Here is a 17,773-nt window from a genome sequence, read left to right as displayed (position 1 = left end):
GGGGAACAAAGAAAAGTGACAGCATCAGTTATTGAGCAAATGTCCAAAAACAAAATGTATTTGCGTTCATGCAACTAAGGAAAAATTAGTCACAACTCCTGCAATGTTCTGGTCACCTCTGCAAACCTGTGCCTGCTGCAGTATTTTTGTCTTTTGCCCTTATGTCCAAGTTTCACATTTTCATTCACAAAAATGAAGGTGAAATGTTCACATAGTAATTCAAATTGTAAGCTGACAATTATGACTTTAAAATCAGTGAAGCAGATTACTGTAATGTAACATGAGTAGTTCATTACTTCCACCCCTGCCAGCAGACCAGTGCCTTCTAACTTAAAAGGCCTAGTGGTTGATGTTCTGAATATCTGTGAAATGTTACTTTTAAAAAGTTATTAGACTTCATCTGTACAGAGTCACACCGTGTCCAGAGCCGTTACAGAATGAATGAAATGACAGAGGCCAAGAGGAAAGGCCAGGAGGAGAAATAAATGAAGTTTTGGACAGGTTCTGGTTTGCTTTAGACTGGTTTGCTTTAGACTGTCTTGCTGGTGTGTCTGTGTCCAGTCAGGAAACACCAGTGGCTACGGGCACCAACACTGTTTTCAATTATTAAATAATTAACGGGAATGGACGTCAGCGTGTCTACGCACTACACTGTGGAGCAACTCTGGGGATTCCAAGCAAAACCAGATGACATCATACTAATTATAAACATCTGCCATTAATATAATTAATTCAACAGAGCCATGTGGAGCCCTGTCACTAACACGGTGTAGGTCAGGAGTATAATTCTCACTGGGGCGACCCCATGTTAAAATGTCAGTACTCATGGTACTGCACGGTGCTTTGGAATAATCTGTCCTCCAAATGGCACTTGTCACATGTGGGATCTAACAGGATTACATGGTCAGTGTGACTAAAATGTCAAAGTTTTAATATCGCAACTGTTTTAGCTCATTTTAGATGACTGTTTGGGTTTTGAGGCTGTAAAACTGGGGCATTTAAGAGCTTAAGAGTCATGTGTTGTTGTTTCCCTTGGGAGTCAGTGGTGACCAAAACAGAGCTGAAAAGAGCATGAATACTGGATTTTCATTAATCAGGTCACCAGAAAGACAACTTCAAATGAATGATAATGGTGTCTGCTGCATGTCTAAATAGGCAACTAACATGTTAGCCATATCTTGGTAATAAGTCATTGCACTGTCACTGAGAAAAGTGGGTCATGACTTTCTCCTCCTATCTGTAGCCCAAAGTGAAATAGCCACATTTTAGTGCCTTTCAAGATGAATCTGCATGTTACAGTGACATTTTATTGTGACCAGTCCAAGGCTCACCTCTGCAATAACCATACTGTTTAATGAGCATCTCTGTATGCCACACCTGTCAGGTGGATGGATCTTGGCAAAGCAGAAGCGCTCACTAACACAGATGTTAACAAATTTCGAGAGGTATAAACCTTTTGTGTGCACAGAAAAAGTCTTAGATCTTTTACTTAATTTCATGAAAGCTTTGAGCAAATAACTTATATTTTTGTTGTATGTATATATTGAAGTACAAGCCAAAACTTTCAAATACGTGGTTTGATTGTTTTAAACCAACTCAGCTCAGTAGGGTATTCATGATGTGTTGATGTTGATGAAGAAAATGAGGAGACTTTTCAGTTGGATTTGGTTAAATTCAATTACACTATCTTCAACGAGGTGTTTATATGAGCTCATGACATTTGAATCGGCTATAAACGAACCTCATTACCAGTTTATTAGGCTGTATACAAACACAGGGTGTGTTTGTATCTTGTAACCATGACTTCTAGGTTCATACAGGTTAAGGTTCAGTATCTCGGGTGCATCACTTTACTGTAGTCGACTTTTACTGTGCTTTAATACACTAAGTGAGCTTTTGTGCTGATTCCTGCTGCCAACTTTGTTACGCCGACACAAATGGACGAGGAGGAAAAATGCAGCACTTTTGGTTTTGGCCCACGTCCACATTCCCAGCAGTGGGTTGCTGATGTTGGAGGAAGATCAGGCCTCTGAAGGAACACACTTGGCCGGGCTTCTGATTTCTTTGAGAAACACGTTTATATAACCGGTGCCCTTATATCAGACTTATGCAACAAGCCTGGATTTTAGAGTTAAATACACATCACTCATGTGCCATGTACTTATCATACCTTTCCCAGAATGGTTTAGAGTTATATAATGGATGTTCTGGGTCTGTGACATTTGCAAAGAGTGAAAGATCAAATGTTAAAATGAACTATGAGTTAGAACAGGTACATGTATTTTGGCAGCAGGGTGACCTCACAAACAGAAATATAATCCTGTAGCTGAAAGGTCCCAGATTCAATTCTCTTTCAGCAGACATGTGTGTCTGTGTCTTATCAGCAGTGCCAATCAACTAAATAACTGAATTTCAGTGAAAACAAGCACAATAATAAATAGTCATTTTCTTTCTTTTTGACAGTAAGATGAGAAGATTGGCACCTCTGACAACACCGACACTTTGAACATCCCAGCCAGCCTGGACCTTTACTGGTTTCCATTCAGAATTACACATCCACAGAGGATGCCCTCTCCATCTTAATAAAAACAACACCTACATCAGAATGTTGTTTGTTGATTTCATCTTAGCATTCCACACAATCTGAAGCTGGAGCACCCCAGGACTGTGTGCTCAGTCCCCTCCTGATCACACCGTACACCCATGACTGCAACATCTGACACAAATACGGCTCCATGTCACCATCACCAGCCAGATTTCAAACAATAATTAAACTTCATATTAGGAGGAAATCAACAGTCTTACTGTGTGCTGCACAGCAAACAGCCTACTGATCATCATCAGAAAAAACAAGGAGATGATTGTTGATTTTTAGAAAAAGGAGTCCAAGACACACATCCTTGTCTACAGAGCTGAGGTGAAGCAGGTGAACACTTTTAGGTTCCTGGGAATTAACATCACAGAAAATCTGTCATGGACATCACACATCTCCACCCTGATAAAAAGGGCAAAATTCCTGTGCCAAGTTCTCGTCCACTTTTACAGAAGAGCAACAGAAAATCATCCTGACTGGCATGTGATGTGCACAGCGCAGGACAGTGGGTGATTAAAACGTGGGATCAGTGAACTTGTGATGAAAATTATACATCGTAAATGTATGTCAGAAGCTCTCTTGAGAAGTCAAATGATTTAGTCTTAATGGCAGAGGACTGTAAACACAGCTCCTTACTGGTTTAATAGGACACACTCAACCCGCTACTAAAACCCCACCTTCATTAAAATTCAGAGTATTTGCCTCCTCGGTTGGCATCCTGCTTTCGTTGTCAGGGGAAACCCATCCCTATTAATGGTCAAAGACTCCTGCTTCATTATAAGCCTCTCGGTGCTGTTTTATTCATCCATTTATTCATCTTCAAATGACAAATAAATGACTGCAGTAAATTATCTGTCATTAAATTACAGTCGTAGTATCAAGTTAATTGCAGCAAAATCAAAGACTTGTTCATTCCCAGCTCGATATTAGATGTTTACTAGTCTCGAGTCTGAAAGCAACACACGGAAAATCTCTGAGGAAATCCTGACATTAAGGAATTTTCTTCCTGTTCTACTTTACAAAATGTAGAAAAGAGTTCAACCAGGTTACATTTCCCAGTTCACTGACAGTAGTTCATGATCAGAGCTGCAGAGACACAGCTGCATAGTGGATTTATCCACTATACAATGATCAGTACAATGTTCATAAGGGTGCAAAAAAAATCAATTAGGATTTAGGCACAATTCTAGCTTTATTATTAGATTAATCCCACAAAGCCTCCTGATGCATGGGAGTTAAGCCGTCTGTGGTGATATCATGGCGGCTGCCTTCTCTGGCTGCCTGTCCCACTGAGAGTGCTGTTCTTCGGTATGCATGGCGTTAGCATAATCCTCGGCCAGCGCCTGCCGCCCTTTCCACCTGCGCCTTCACACTTTTGAGGCCAACGTGAAATCCAGAGATTTCAGTCAGAGAAGAAGAGAAAACCTCACCAAACCCCACAGTTCTTCAGGAAAAGGGAAATGAACCCTGAGTGGATTATCTGCAAGACTTAAAGCAGCTAAAGCCTGGTATTATCTAATGTGCTGGTTTTCAAAGAGTTTTAGCACATCAACCCTAAAAAGTCAGATTTGCGACCCCCACCCCAAGGGGTGTACGTATGCAGAGTGGGGCGATGAGTGACAGGGATTTTTAGCCTCTTTGTAAGCCACTCCACTTAATATGTTTGAATCCATATGGATTACCACTTCACAAAAAAGACTGGATTTACTCCAAAAGAATAGGCTCAAAATAAAATTACTTTTTCTTTTTATATGACCTTATGACTCTTGTAAAATTATCCCAAAATTCCAATTTCCTTTTTGGTCAAGGGCTAACAAATTTATGACCACGACATCCAGGTTAAAATAGTAACCAACAAGAAACAATGGAAATTTGGCACCAGAAATTATTTTTGTAGTCGCTTTAAAGTACCAGAGTGTAGGAATTAGTGGCATCTAGCAGTGAGCTTGCAGAGGAGGAGAACTACGAGAACCTGCAGTGGTGGTTCACAAAAAACCCCAAAAGCCCATATCTACAGACAATGTTCTGATCGTCTGTTCTGGGCTACTGTAAATGGGAGAATGTTTTTAGATGGACTCTGGAAAATAGCATTTTGACTCTTAAGAAGAAAGAATTTCTATTTAAAAGCAATTATTGATGCCACATATTAGTTTAACCTAAGAAGTAAGTAACCTCCATCTGTTTACCTTATATCAAGCCAAGCGTTTTTAACTTGGTTTTCAGTTTCTTTCCTTAAATTAACAGCCCAAACCTTAATGAAGACTGAAGTGCTAGACTTTGGTCCTCAAAGCAGCTGAAAAACTTGGACACATTCCATCAAACGACACTAAACATCCATAATCCTGTCTGGCTTTGGACCAGGTTCGGCTCTTCACACTCTCAAAGGGTTTAAACAATCTTTCATGATCAGGCTGTCCAGTACATATTGTACCTGAGAATGGAAAAACAGTGGACCGCCCACCCACCTGCTGCAGTCCATCACTTAGACCAGACTGATAAAAGGCAGAGGCCTATAGACGGAGCAGGGAGATGCTGCTGAATGGCCATGGGGCCCAAGAGTGCTTTGGAGACGGAGCATAATAGGACGCTTTTATTGTTTTCTGATAAATGGGAAATGGACGAATCCATAAATCTGCCGGATTCACTCGGTGCCGCAGGGCTAAGTAATTAAATAAGTCATGTGCCAGTTGGCACAGACTCACCACAGACTCCCCTCCTCCGACAGATCTCGCCAGGCAAACAACCGGGCAGCTTAATAATTTCCTTTGTTGCTGGTTAATTGGCTTTCTGTGGCGTCTGCCATCAGCATTTGCATTACACAACAACAGAGAGACAGAGGAAGTCTTTGTGTCCCATCAAAACATGGTATCATCGACAAAGAGACAAGATTTTTGCCATCTGTCATGCAGAGACACGGCTGAATGGTGAAAAGGACATTACTTTAAAAATTTATTAATATGAACAAAACCCAGAGTCCACCATATTTAGAGGGTAAATTCAGCTTCGAAAACAATAAACGACACTCATGTTCACACACACAAACACAAACACACACGCACACACACACTTACTCACTAATACAGACATCTGTTGCTGCTTTTGGGAATTTTTATCCTGAGGAATTTTAGGTTAATTAAAATTCTCATTATTTGCTGTTTTTCAATTAAAACCAACTTTACTTTTACACCCTAAAAACCCAAATGCCCTGACTTTGTGAGCATCATCGATCAGTTAAGGAAAGTTCATACTGAGGTGACTCACCAGTCTGTTGTCGAACAGAGCCCTCTCATTGGTTAATGTCCCAAAAATTGTTGGCTGAAGAGAGAAAAAAAAGAGAAGATTCTGTTACTTTCGTGCACACATGAAAACAGGGTATCATGAGTCATCTGTACTAACCAGCATGACTTTCAACCTCTCATATATAGAGTGTATTGTGAGGCAGGGAAATCACACAGTTATTGATTTCCCAATAAAAAATTCACTGAGCATGCTTTATTTTTTTCCAAACAGGCTCCAAAGCAATTAATAGCAATTAAAATCCATACTGTTCTTTGACATATAGGTTTCTGCAGGGATTTGTTGAGAATTCTGCTGACATCCTGGGAAATTCCCAAAAATTCCCATTAGGCCAGAGAAGTGATGAAGCTTTGTGGTTGGGAGGGAAAATACAGAAAGTTCAAGTGCGTTTAAACTAGATCTGCCTTGACATGGGTGACTATAATAGACAGTCTGCGGTATGTTTATGCATCTCCACTTTATCACATTTTTGTTGCGGCTAAACCTCTTCAACACGACAAAGCCATTTTACTGACCCTCCACTAAACAACAGTCGCTTCCATCTCAGCCAAGTCTGTTGGACACAACTGGTCCAACAAGGTAAAACAAATAAATCTTCTGTCACAAGGTGGCGACCGCGTGGAAACCTGCTGAGCTGTGGGCATCGGAGCAAACTGACGGCACAGGGGAAAATAATGAGGCTAATAAAAAATCAGAATTTATTATGGCAGGACAGGAGCCTTTGGCGAGAGTAATGGTAGTTATCTGGGTTTAATGTGGGCCTGAATGTGGGTGGCACGTACAGGCTAATTAAAGTTGAAGTTAAATACTGAAAGAGCCGACAGAGCAGAAATAAGTGCTTCCCTTTGCAAGTCAGATGATGACAAAAAGACATACACCAGCCAGATCTCAGGGTGTTCCTCCACACAGTCACGTAGTCCCAACGCGTGGAGAAATAACTGGATTAAAAGAAACAAGACAAGCTCTCTGAACCAAGCATATAATTAACAGTGTTTGTCCCAGCATTCGGAGGCAAGGAGATGAGACAATAAACAAATATTTCCTTTCTGTTTGCATGGAGGAATTACAGAGAGCAAACAGAAGTGATTTCACAGACTCATGGTTCAGCTCTCTTGTGATCAGCATCCACGACTCTGGAGTTTTACAAATTAATCACTGAGAAAACTGCAGGCTGAGAAATGAAAAGGTATTTTCTCCTAAAAGTTAGCCCTGTGATTTTTTTGTACACCTTAAAAGCACAAAATCTTAACTCTGTATCCTCCTGAGTAAGGATAAAAAGTCAAAAGCAAAAGTTTCAAATCTCCTCTCTGTTTTCCAGCGGAGTGAAAAATAACTGAAAATGACCCTGCAGCGCCCACTTCCATGTGCCGCTGTCAGGGTGGGCACTCGCTCAACTTTAATCTCCTCAAGTTGAGCACTGGCAGGGATTTATGGGTAAAAGCCTACAGCTGCATGCTGTTGCATAACTCAGCCCTATTAACCAACCTGCTTCTCTGTGACACAGAAACAGGAAATCAATGGGAAAGGCCACTTTGATGCTGCCACACTACATGTTGTATTTATTCTTCTTGTAGTGGAGGTAACATGTGAGTGTGTTCCATTTAGTGTAGGTGTGTGCATGCTTTTGTTTGTTTGTTTTCGTACAAAATCATACAGGGAGCTACTGGCATTTGAATATATGAGTTCTATTTATTCAAGTTAATTAAAGGGACAGTTCATGCAAAAATCAAAAGACGTATTTTTCCTCTTGCCTGCAGTGCTCAAAGAGCCATCCCAACCACCAGTGTCTCTTTCCAGATATCATGACCCAGTTACTCAAGATAATCCACACAGCTGGTTGTCAGCAGTTTCATGTGGGAACAACTTTCACATATTTCCAAAACTCCAAAAGAATCTAGATGGATAAATAGCACTACGGGCCAGAGGAACAATATGTCATTTTGATTTTTGGATGAACAGTCCCTTAAACTTAAAATTTCTACTTTTTATTTTCAGATTGTTTCAGTTCTTACAAACATGAGTTCTTCTAATATGAAATATTTTGACTTGATGAGTTGAATAAATTTTCTATACAGAGTTCAATCAATTTAGTAAATTAAGTAGAAGATTTCCCAGCATGCATTTTTTGAGAGTTAAACCTCTCCTGAGACCCTTTTCAATTTTTTTTTTTTTTTTTTACAGTAAACACTGCAAAACATTAGTACTGAATTCAGTCATTAACCCCTTACACTTGAAATTTAATAAATTCAGTAATATAATATCAAGTTTATCTGACTAGAAGATTTAATTTATTTCAAATCATCACATTTCCTTTAAGTTAATACAAATAATTTATTTCTACGGCATGCAGAAGTAGAAACCTTGAAGATATTTTTGCTAAATAATAGAATCAAACATATGATACTGAGATAAAAAAGGGAATTATCTCTGCTCAGGAAATGACTTGTCTGATGCCATAATAATGTATAGCGGAAATCCTCTTAAACCACATTAGTGAAAAAGAGGGATTTAACCGATTAAATCCTGGAGGTTGCAAGCCGTTTGCATTATCTAGCCAGAGGATCAAGAGATCAACTCATATTTTACAGATTCTGAATACAGCCTCCTTTTACTGTACAGGACAGTCATTATACAGAGCTGCAGCAGACCATGCTGGCAGGAATAATTCCCAAAACCAAAAGGCACGTAATGACCGATATAATTTACAAGCTGCTAATACTACTATTCCATTTCTGCTCTTGATCAGATGGCGTCCTGCGTCAGCAGTGGACATTTTGTCTCAGCATGACCAGTGTAATCTCAGACCTTTCTGACCTTCTGCTGTGCCAGCACACTAGCTGTTTCCTAATATCACTTATCCTTATTAGTTATTAATACAGACTCAGGCCGAGTTATATGAATCATTTATGCGGCAGTGCAGAGACTAATTGAAAAGAAAGAACAAATTGTGGTAAAGGTCATCAGTTCAGGGTGCTTTTTAGGAATTATGAGGGGCAAGCAGCGAGGGCTGTTACAAGAAAAGTCACAAGGTTATTTTTTCAGGCTGCAGCTGCATAAACAGCCTGAATATGAAGTAATCCTATTTGAGAGCTAAATCCATTACCACGCGTAGAGAGAAATGTGTGGAGTTTCTCAGCCACCTACTATGTCAGTCTTTAGAACATAACATCAAACTGCATGCAGTAATTATCAAAGTTCATGTATTTTTATCTCACAGTTGTCAGGATAAAAGAAATTTGAATTACAGTTCCACACCTCTGCCAACCAGTCGAGTTGCAGTTTATATCCATGTCTGTCTAGACTCATATCATGTATGTAGTGAAGACTTCGAACAAAATTAATATGGAACTTACCACTATATTGACCTGCAACTTTGGAGGAATTCCTCCAAAGAGTGTTAAGTATATTTTTGCACTATATTTGCATATTTTTCACTATACACTATGTATGATTCCAGAGAATAACTTCCAGTGAGAAACATGCCGTCTTCACTTACAGACTATTTTTACTGTTGACTGATAGAGAGCTGAAAATTATAATGTCACACTGAAGTTGACCTTTGATCTTTTTGGAGCTATAATGTCATCACTTCATAATCTCCATCCTATTAGAAATTTGTGTGAAAATTTGTTACAATTAGTGTATTAGAATTCTTGACTTATGTCAGTTCATACAGTTCATCATTGATGACAAGTGGACATTTGTGCCTGATGCAATGAAATTCCCTCCAGGTGTTCCTGTGATATCACGTTGACATACAATCCAACGGTCAATGCAACATCTACATGCCTATGAATGGGACCGACATGAGGTTTTATGTATGTATATTCTTGGGGCATGTTTGCCTTTATTATGACAGCTGAAGGCTTGACAGAAACGCAGGGAGAGAGCAGGGAAGACACACAGCAAAGGACCACAGGCTCTAATTGAACTGGGACTACTGCAGAGAACTCTGCCAACTGAGCCATTGGGGCACCCAGACTTTTGACCAGCAAATTCGAATCAGCTCATCCTTGAGTCCAAGTGGACGTCTGGTACCAAATTTGAAGAAACTCTCCTCAGGTGTTCCTGAGATATCGCACTCATGAGAATGGGACAGATGTACAGAGAGACAACCTGAGTCCCAAAACACATTTGCACAGTAATTTGGCGTCTGATAAGCTCTTAAACAAATCAATTTATTACTCCTACAATTGTATTTCATTGCCTCACTGGTACCTTGAACAAAACACCAACACAGCCCCTTCATTCGTCATTTAAACTTGTTAGTGTCTGGCTTTGTAATACTCTTACAGAGGATTTAGGAAAATGTCAACATCAACGTGCAAATACAAGCCGCTTATTAGCTTGTACAGCTTACAAAGGCAAATCAAATGTATAAGACGGCCATGACTTGGTAAAACTACTATGATTTGACAGGTAACTGACAGCCTGAGTGATAACATGACTGACATGAGATGAATCTGATGATTTCTTCCAAATCAAAAACTAGACAAATCAAAGATGGCCATCAAATGTGTGCTTGTGATATGTCAAAAAATGGGCAGAATTTTTACATTGATGGGTGAAATGGACTGTGATTTTAATCACATGGACTCATCCCTAGTTATTTCAACACTAACATTACTGTTGACAATTGTTGACAAAGGGGCAAAGAAAGAATGATGTCAGGAAGGATGCAATAAAGCAGCACACACATGCTGAAGAACACAGACCCTAACAGGAACCCTTTAGATCATCCGCTGTACCACTCAGCACTTTCCTCCTTCCCAGCAGTCATAAGATAATTGCTTTGGGGACTTGGACAGCAGAGCAGTAATACTACCTGTGACCTCTGACCTGTGACGTCTTACAACCACAAAGCTGGAGACATCGCAACTGGATGACCACTTGGAGACCACCGATCTGTGACATCTGACAAAAACTGGGTTATTATCCTGATGACAGGGATCGGCGTGAACTCAAGGTGACCCGCTAAAGTTGGATTTCCATGTTTACAACCGAGCAGAGACCCGTAGCCTTTAACCCCACTGACCCTCCCCTCTTCATCCTAAATGATTAGTCCTGCAAAGTCAAGGTGCCCGATTTTGTAATGTTGAACAGACCTGTTTCAGACAGCCATTTTGATATGAAATATTAGTTTAAACACAGGTGATACCAATGATACTAATTAAGGTTCTGTTCCATTCAGGTCAGACAGAGTCAGGGTGCTGCTGTTGTGCAAGTTGGCTCATTGGAAAGGCTCTGCTAAACTAAATGGAATGGGACAATTTTCATTGTGAGGCTAAGAAAGAAAAGAAAATGCCTTGTTGTACCAGAAGGGAGGCAATGCGGCTATAAAGTAGCTGGTAAGAATACAATAAACCTGAAGTGAGACATTCAAGGAGGGAAACTATAGGTTGTTTTTGTTTGTTTTCTATATTAAGCCACCATGTACGGTGATAGTGTTATATTATGTAGTGTTTGTGAATCACTGAACCAGATCTTTGACTAAAATAAAAGAAATAATGACTAGAATCCTGAATATAATCTGATCATTTAAAAAAAGGACAAAAATAAATAGATTTCATTGAAATGAGACTAAAATACTTTTTTTTTTACTATGAGACTAAAATGTCCAGAATTAGTGTCAACTAAAGTTTTACTAAACCTAACAAGGACATCTGACACAAGACAAAGACTAAATATAAAAGTCAGTCAAATTTATGATCTTAATAATAATCTTTTAGAAGGAGTGGATGTTTATGATGCTTAAATCGAATAATATTGGATAGTTCCCCTGAAAATGAAAATTCACACATTATCTACTCACCTTCATGCCAACTGAATGTTTAGTTTTTTAGCACCCGAAACACTACTGGAGTCTCACAGGGATGTGACACCCGTTTTCAAACATAAAAAATAACAGAACAAAAAACATAAAATGTGTTCATAGTGCTCATCTGGTGTAATCCAAGTCTCCTAAAGCCCACACATGCCAAGATGACTGACTGAACTGGGTGTGTGTGGTGTGACGGTGTGCACACACACCAGTGAATGGGCATTAGGAGACTTAGATTATGACAGACATGCAGCATATAGGCTTTTTTTTTTCTTTGAGTTTTTTTAGTCTTTGAAAACTGGTCACCACTGAGTTACAATGGCTGGGAGATTCTGCTGTTTTTCTGTGAAAGTGCAGCAGTGATTTGTGGACTAAAAAATTAAACCCAACCCTCAATCAGTAAGAGGATGAGTAGATAATGACTGAATTTTCATTTTTAGTTGAATTATCCCTTTAATGGAGTCTGACAGGCAGTAAAGCAGGCAGCTCCGGAGTGTGGATTTTCAGATCAGCAGGCTTTTGTTTTTACCGTTACAAACAGCTGATCAGCTTAAAGTGTAAGTTACTCATCAATGTTAAGAAGTTTCTCATCATTGCTCGTCAGTGTCAAAGTATAATGTGCTCGTCTTGTGCCAACGTTTGCTTAACTTAAGTCAGTGACATCAGGTTTGGTATTTCTGATTTAAATAATCAAACAGCAAATATTTAAATGTTTAAACCTGAGCTGCGCATGGATCAGCCACGGCTTTACGAAGCATAAAAAAGCTGCCGTGTTCAAGCAGGTATGAGAATGTTTGGAAGCCACAGTCCAGTACAGATTTAGACAAGTATCTGGAGGACCTTTCACTACAAAGGAACTTCAACTTACATAACAACAACCATCTCAAAAAGAAACAGGCAGCCTGTGCCAGAACAGATTAGGTCAAGAACACACTGGAAAAAAGGTTGCTTTAAAATCTGCAAATACTTTTCTTCAACTTTAGCTGACCCTGTTCAGACTGACATTTTTTGCAGTGCATGAAAACCTTAGACGTCCAATAACTCTCAGTCTCTCTGGAGAATGTGTTGACCACGAGCCTTGAGAGGGTGTCATGTGATGTTGTTACAAAACGTGCAAAGTTTATGTAATTTCTGGACAGCTGCCCCTGCCCTAGTTTTGAAGAGACTTCTGGAGCATGTGACTCTGTCCGTCGCTCAACAGGAACCAGGTCATGAGCGAATCAGGCCACACCGCTGCTGAGTGATCGTGTATTTATAGGCAGTTGTGTTATCTGGATATCAGTCAGAGATTGACTGTTGTTTGTTTCAATTGCCACGCAGGCGGCTTCTACAAGCCCTTATTCTGATTATTATAAAGGCTCAGAATGACAGTAAAATCTGAATGGAAATGTAAACTGCAGCAAATTTAAATCAAAAGACTTACATGACACAATTTAATCAAAATATAACACAAAGTGCTCACTAACCGATAGTTTAAAAAAGAACAGATCAAGAAATTTTATTCAATATATTCAAAATCAGATTACTGAAACTGTCATGTTATCAGTATTTCCATTTGGCCTGTATCTGTACAGATAATCCACTTTAGTGTCAACAGCATGCTTAAATGAGTTCAGATGAAACAAAAGAATTTATTTATGATCAGCAATCATTTCAAACAATTAAATGAACTGAATAGACAAGTTTAAATTGCATAATAAAAATAAAACTCTGCTTGACAAAACAAAATTACAGCATGTTGTCCATCAGTGCAAAACACAACTTTCTCAGGCTACACGTTTTCACGTTTAAATCATAATCTAATAAATAAAAGTGTCCCTGGTCTCTAAATGGCTCAGCCTGAAGTAACTCGCAGCAGACAGGATCAGCTCTTTCAGAGGAAACAATCACAGCAGAAAGTGTTTACCTTGAGCTATAAAATGAAAACAAAGCTGACTACACAATGTTTAAATTGAAATATAATCTTGTGGGCTTTAATGCGGAGATGGCATGCATACTGTAGGTCTGGGAGGAAATTAAAATGGAATTAGGCCTCAACGGAAAGCCTTGGAGGAAGCGGCGTTATCAATCGAGAGGAAAAAGGCGGTCACTCTGTGGAGATAGTGACCAGTCGAGATGCCCTGGAAATAACAACCAGGGGAAGATGTAAATGAAACAAAGACGTAAACAAAAACAGTGGCGGTTGTTGAACCTATAAAGTCTCACTTTTTTAAGTTATTATGTTCCTCATTTAAAGAAAAAATGTTAATGTTCTTCAAAAAATCGTATGCTAAGATACCAGGCTTGGGTGGTATAAAGGTATTATGTATACCAGGGTATTAAGAAATCATAACACTATGATTTTCAGTACTGTCATAAATACGGATGCTCCTGTTTCTATTAAACTGACAGGGAGATGCTGTATTGCTGTGCGCTGCAAAAAGTTAGGACTAACTAGTAAAAAAAGAAAAATGCCTCTGCCCTGGGAGTATTTTGGATTAAGTCCCGATGATAAATGTCAGCCTGCAAACACTGCAGACTACTGATTGGTCAGAGTAGCATAGCAAAGTGACTTTAGCGGTAGACTGATTATTGTCTATGGTGGCAGAGAGTGTGTGAATGTGCACTGAGCGTAGAAACAGGTGAACTGTGAAGTTGTCCTTTTGTCAGTAAATTTACAGTGACACTGTATACCTCGGTAAAATGTCAGGAGGGTATTAAGGTTAGAAAAAACAGATACACTTGGCTGGCACTGTTTTTTTTTTTTTTTTTTTGCATCACCTGGTTGAGGTTTCAAGACAGCTGAGGCAATACTATAAAGTCACATGGCAACTCTGCAGACCACTGATTGGTCGGAGTACTGCAGTGCATGAGTGGTTGAGCATTTGAGAAAGAATGAGCAGAGAGTGACAATGAAGACAAGCAGCTGTACAGCATGCTGATGCCAAGTTCAATCCTAACCCTAACCTGCAAAATAAACACGGCAAAACTTCCACCTTTGAAGTTAATGCATGGACATTAATCCATCCTTGACCTTGTGCTGTTATTCACCCTTGTATTGCATGTTGAATATTTTGAAACACTGATTTGTTCATCTAACATGCACTGAAGTGTCAACAAGAAGGGCCTGGCCTCTTGAAAGACAGACAAAAAAAAAACATGAATATAGAGGTTCTTGACAATTATTGTGAGAGCCCTAATAAAGTTACGCTCCAAATTAGCCAGAGTGCCACCATATAATTAAAAGAAACCAAAAAATTTAGAACCTGGATTGTCTGCGCCACATAAAATTCAGTCCCATGAAATTTTGCACACTTTTGCACTTTCTCCTGTGAAGACAAACATTGAGGACTTCTCAGTGTGTCTTGATGAAATTAAACGTGTCTCTTTCTGATAAACACTCCACCCTGAACCTGAGGAGGTGTCTTGTGATATCAGTCCAGGACATTGGTGTGAAAAATGCTCTTTTCCCATGAGAGATTGTCTGTCTCAGCAGACTTGAGGTCTGTGGGTTTCGTGGTGGTTTGTCCTCCTTTCCTGTTTAGTGTTTATCGCCTGGAGAAGCTCCTAACAGCCGTGAAGCCATTAGTCTTCAGAGCTGAACAGAGGCAGCTCTGTATCCACTTCCCTCGAGTCTTTAGCAACTCCATCTATCATGGAAAGGTTAAGTCCTAACATTATATAACAGCTGAAATGTCAAACCTGCACTTTATCCCTTTTCTAAAACACACACGCTCTGTTCTGCTTTGTGTCCAGCTGACAGCTAAGGTGTGCTGCGGCTATCTATTCTCAGGTCTCTTTTTAGATCACAAACTCCAAAAATGAAACGTTTCCCACTTGTGACCTGCTAACACACAAACCGGTGAGAGACACGAGATGTTTTGCTTGTTCCTTTTTCCAGGCAGTTTCATCTGGCTGTGTTACAAGCATGTGAAAAAGCTACAAACACGTTTTAACAGCATTTTAGCAATAAGAGATTAAGCTATGTAAAAATTGAATTTTTGACCCTGATTTCACAACAATGTTTACAAAGTCCTTTAATGGTATTTTACAGTATGTATGACTATATTTTCTTTACTTTTACTGGGTCCTTTTTATTATTTCCTATTTAATTTAAATTCATCCATTTGCTGTTTTTATGTGGTATTCGGTTTTGTGTTGTACCTCCACCAGTGTTTGACATTTAAATTATTCTTTCGGTCTTCCTTGACCTGAGGCATGAGGCCTAATAATGAAGTATACAGATTTCTTTGCATCATCTCCAGAGCTCACATTTGTTGCTTTTGAAGTTCAAATTTCTTTCAGGTCAATTATCGGTGTATGGCTTATTACTAAAACCTAAAGCCTGCAGTTTAACATACCCTACATGTGCATGTGTATACTTATGCAAATGCAGACATTAAAGCTATGCAAAGTCAATTTCATGCATACAACCGGGTAAAGCTTTCGTCTCTGATCTGTGCCTCCATCCATCTATCCATTTTCTATAATCGCTTATCGTCTGCAGGGTTGTGGGGGGCTGGAGGCAATCCCAGCTGACACTGGGTGAGAGGCACGGTACACCCTGGACAAGTTAATCTCAGGGCTGAGACGTAGAGAAAACCAACCATTCACATTTGTAGCTACAGGCGATTTATAGTCACCAGTTAACCTAACTTGCATGTCTTTGGACTGTGACAGGAAGCCAGAGCACCCAGAGAGAACATGCAAACTCCATTCTGAATGGTCCCAGCCCCAAGAGCAGAAAGGCCCCGGCTCGCCTGGGGGGGTTTGAACTTTGCCACATACAGTCTTTGACAACTGTTACGGCGGTCGAGTCTGACAAAAGTCTTGCAAGATCTGGGGATTTATTCATGTTTACCTTCAGTATTTTGGATTCATGGCACATAAAGTTTAAAGTGATTCGGTCCTTTTAGAATACAAGTCATTTTGGTGACATCAGTGAAACCTGAAAGTGATGAGCCTTATGTATCGCTACGTTGAGGACAAAGTTGTTTCAGTTTTAGAGTTCAGTTTTAGAATAATCATTAAAGCCAGCAGTGGCTATGTTTGCACGGACAATAATTCTTCAGTCTGATTTAAAACATTCTGATCTGAAATTCCAACTTAACTGTTTACGTGGACAAATAAAGTGATCTGATGTGTGTTTACATGCTGCAAATCATTAGCAGCTCACAAGCAGTGGGTGATCAAGATGCTGTGGCTTCACTTCCAGGGAGCTTTGATGTTGCCCATTTCTATATATAGACAGTGTATGGGTTTGATGACGATGAGAAAAATGCAGATCATCACTTATTCTTCAAGCATTTGACACAGTGGAGACACTACATACGAACAGGTTCAGGCAAGGCTGCATCTATTCAACATGTTTGCTTGATGTAGAAAAAGGCAGCATTAAAGACTCATCTCCTGCCTCTCTGTGTCAGGAGCCCTCCTGGGATTTCTGTAGATCTGGCCAGAGAAAAAAAAAACAATCCAGTGCTGACCTCATGCCTCTCAAATGATCAACGCAGGGTGTCTTTCCTCTGCTTTGATCCTGGATGAGGTAACTGCAAGCGAACACCTCTGTAGCCTCAATGCCCAGCGACCTCACAGGGCCGCCCAGCGAAACATGAACCGCCAGATTACAGACTCATTCAGGTTTCTCTAATACTCAGTGGACTGACAAAAGGAATTAGGCAAGAGTGTGAGATGAAAGATGTGTTTGGCTGCATTCTCAGACAGCCTGTGATCAGCTGAGAGACACAGAAAGAAGAACGAGGAGGAATTAACCCCGTAATTTTACAGGTTGTACAAATCACATGAATAATTTGTCTGTTTAATTTGTTCCAAGATGAGATGTAGAGGTGTATTAGAAATGGTTTGCAAGAAGAGTAATTATCTTTTGTTGCTAATGAAGGTTTTGTGAATTTAGTTATATGATATGATTGTTAAAGAGCATGACATTGAACAAGAAAGGGTAAATAGAGAGAGACAGGGGGGAGATGGGGGGGGGGTCAAACAGAGAGAAGATCAAAGCAGTGGCCTCCAGTGTTCAGTCCCGAGTAGGAAAAGTGTGCGTGTGTGTGCGTAATCTGTGTTAC

The 17,773-nt window shown here is 39.8% G+C and overlaps 1 protein-coding gene across 1 annotated transcript in view; it reads right to left on the bottom strand.

Annotated features, from left to right (window-relative positions):
* The window catches only part of rasgef1ba (RasGEF domain family, member 1Ba), a 137,389-nt gene that overhangs the window by 95,783 nt on the left and 23,833 nt on the right, over positions 1-17,773 (bottom strand). Inside the window, exon 3 of the mRNA XM_084728191.1 lies at positions 5,855-5,908. Coding sequence (XP_084584317.1) covers positions 5,855-5,908 — 54 coding nt within the window. The remainder of the gene's footprint in view (positions 1-5,854; positions 5,909-17,773) is intronic.

Source organism: Lutjanus erythropterus, chromosome 10 (genome assembly GCF_056507025.1).
Source record: "Lutjanus erythropterus isolate fLutEry1 chromosome 10, fLutEry1.hap2, whole genome shotgun sequence".
NCBI lineage: Eukaryota > Metazoa > Chordata > Actinopteri > Lutjaniformes > Lutjanidae > Lutjanus > Lutjanus erythropterus.
The sequence above is the reverse complement of the archived record's forward strand: the minus strand, read 5'-3'. Positions and strand labels throughout refer to the sequence as shown.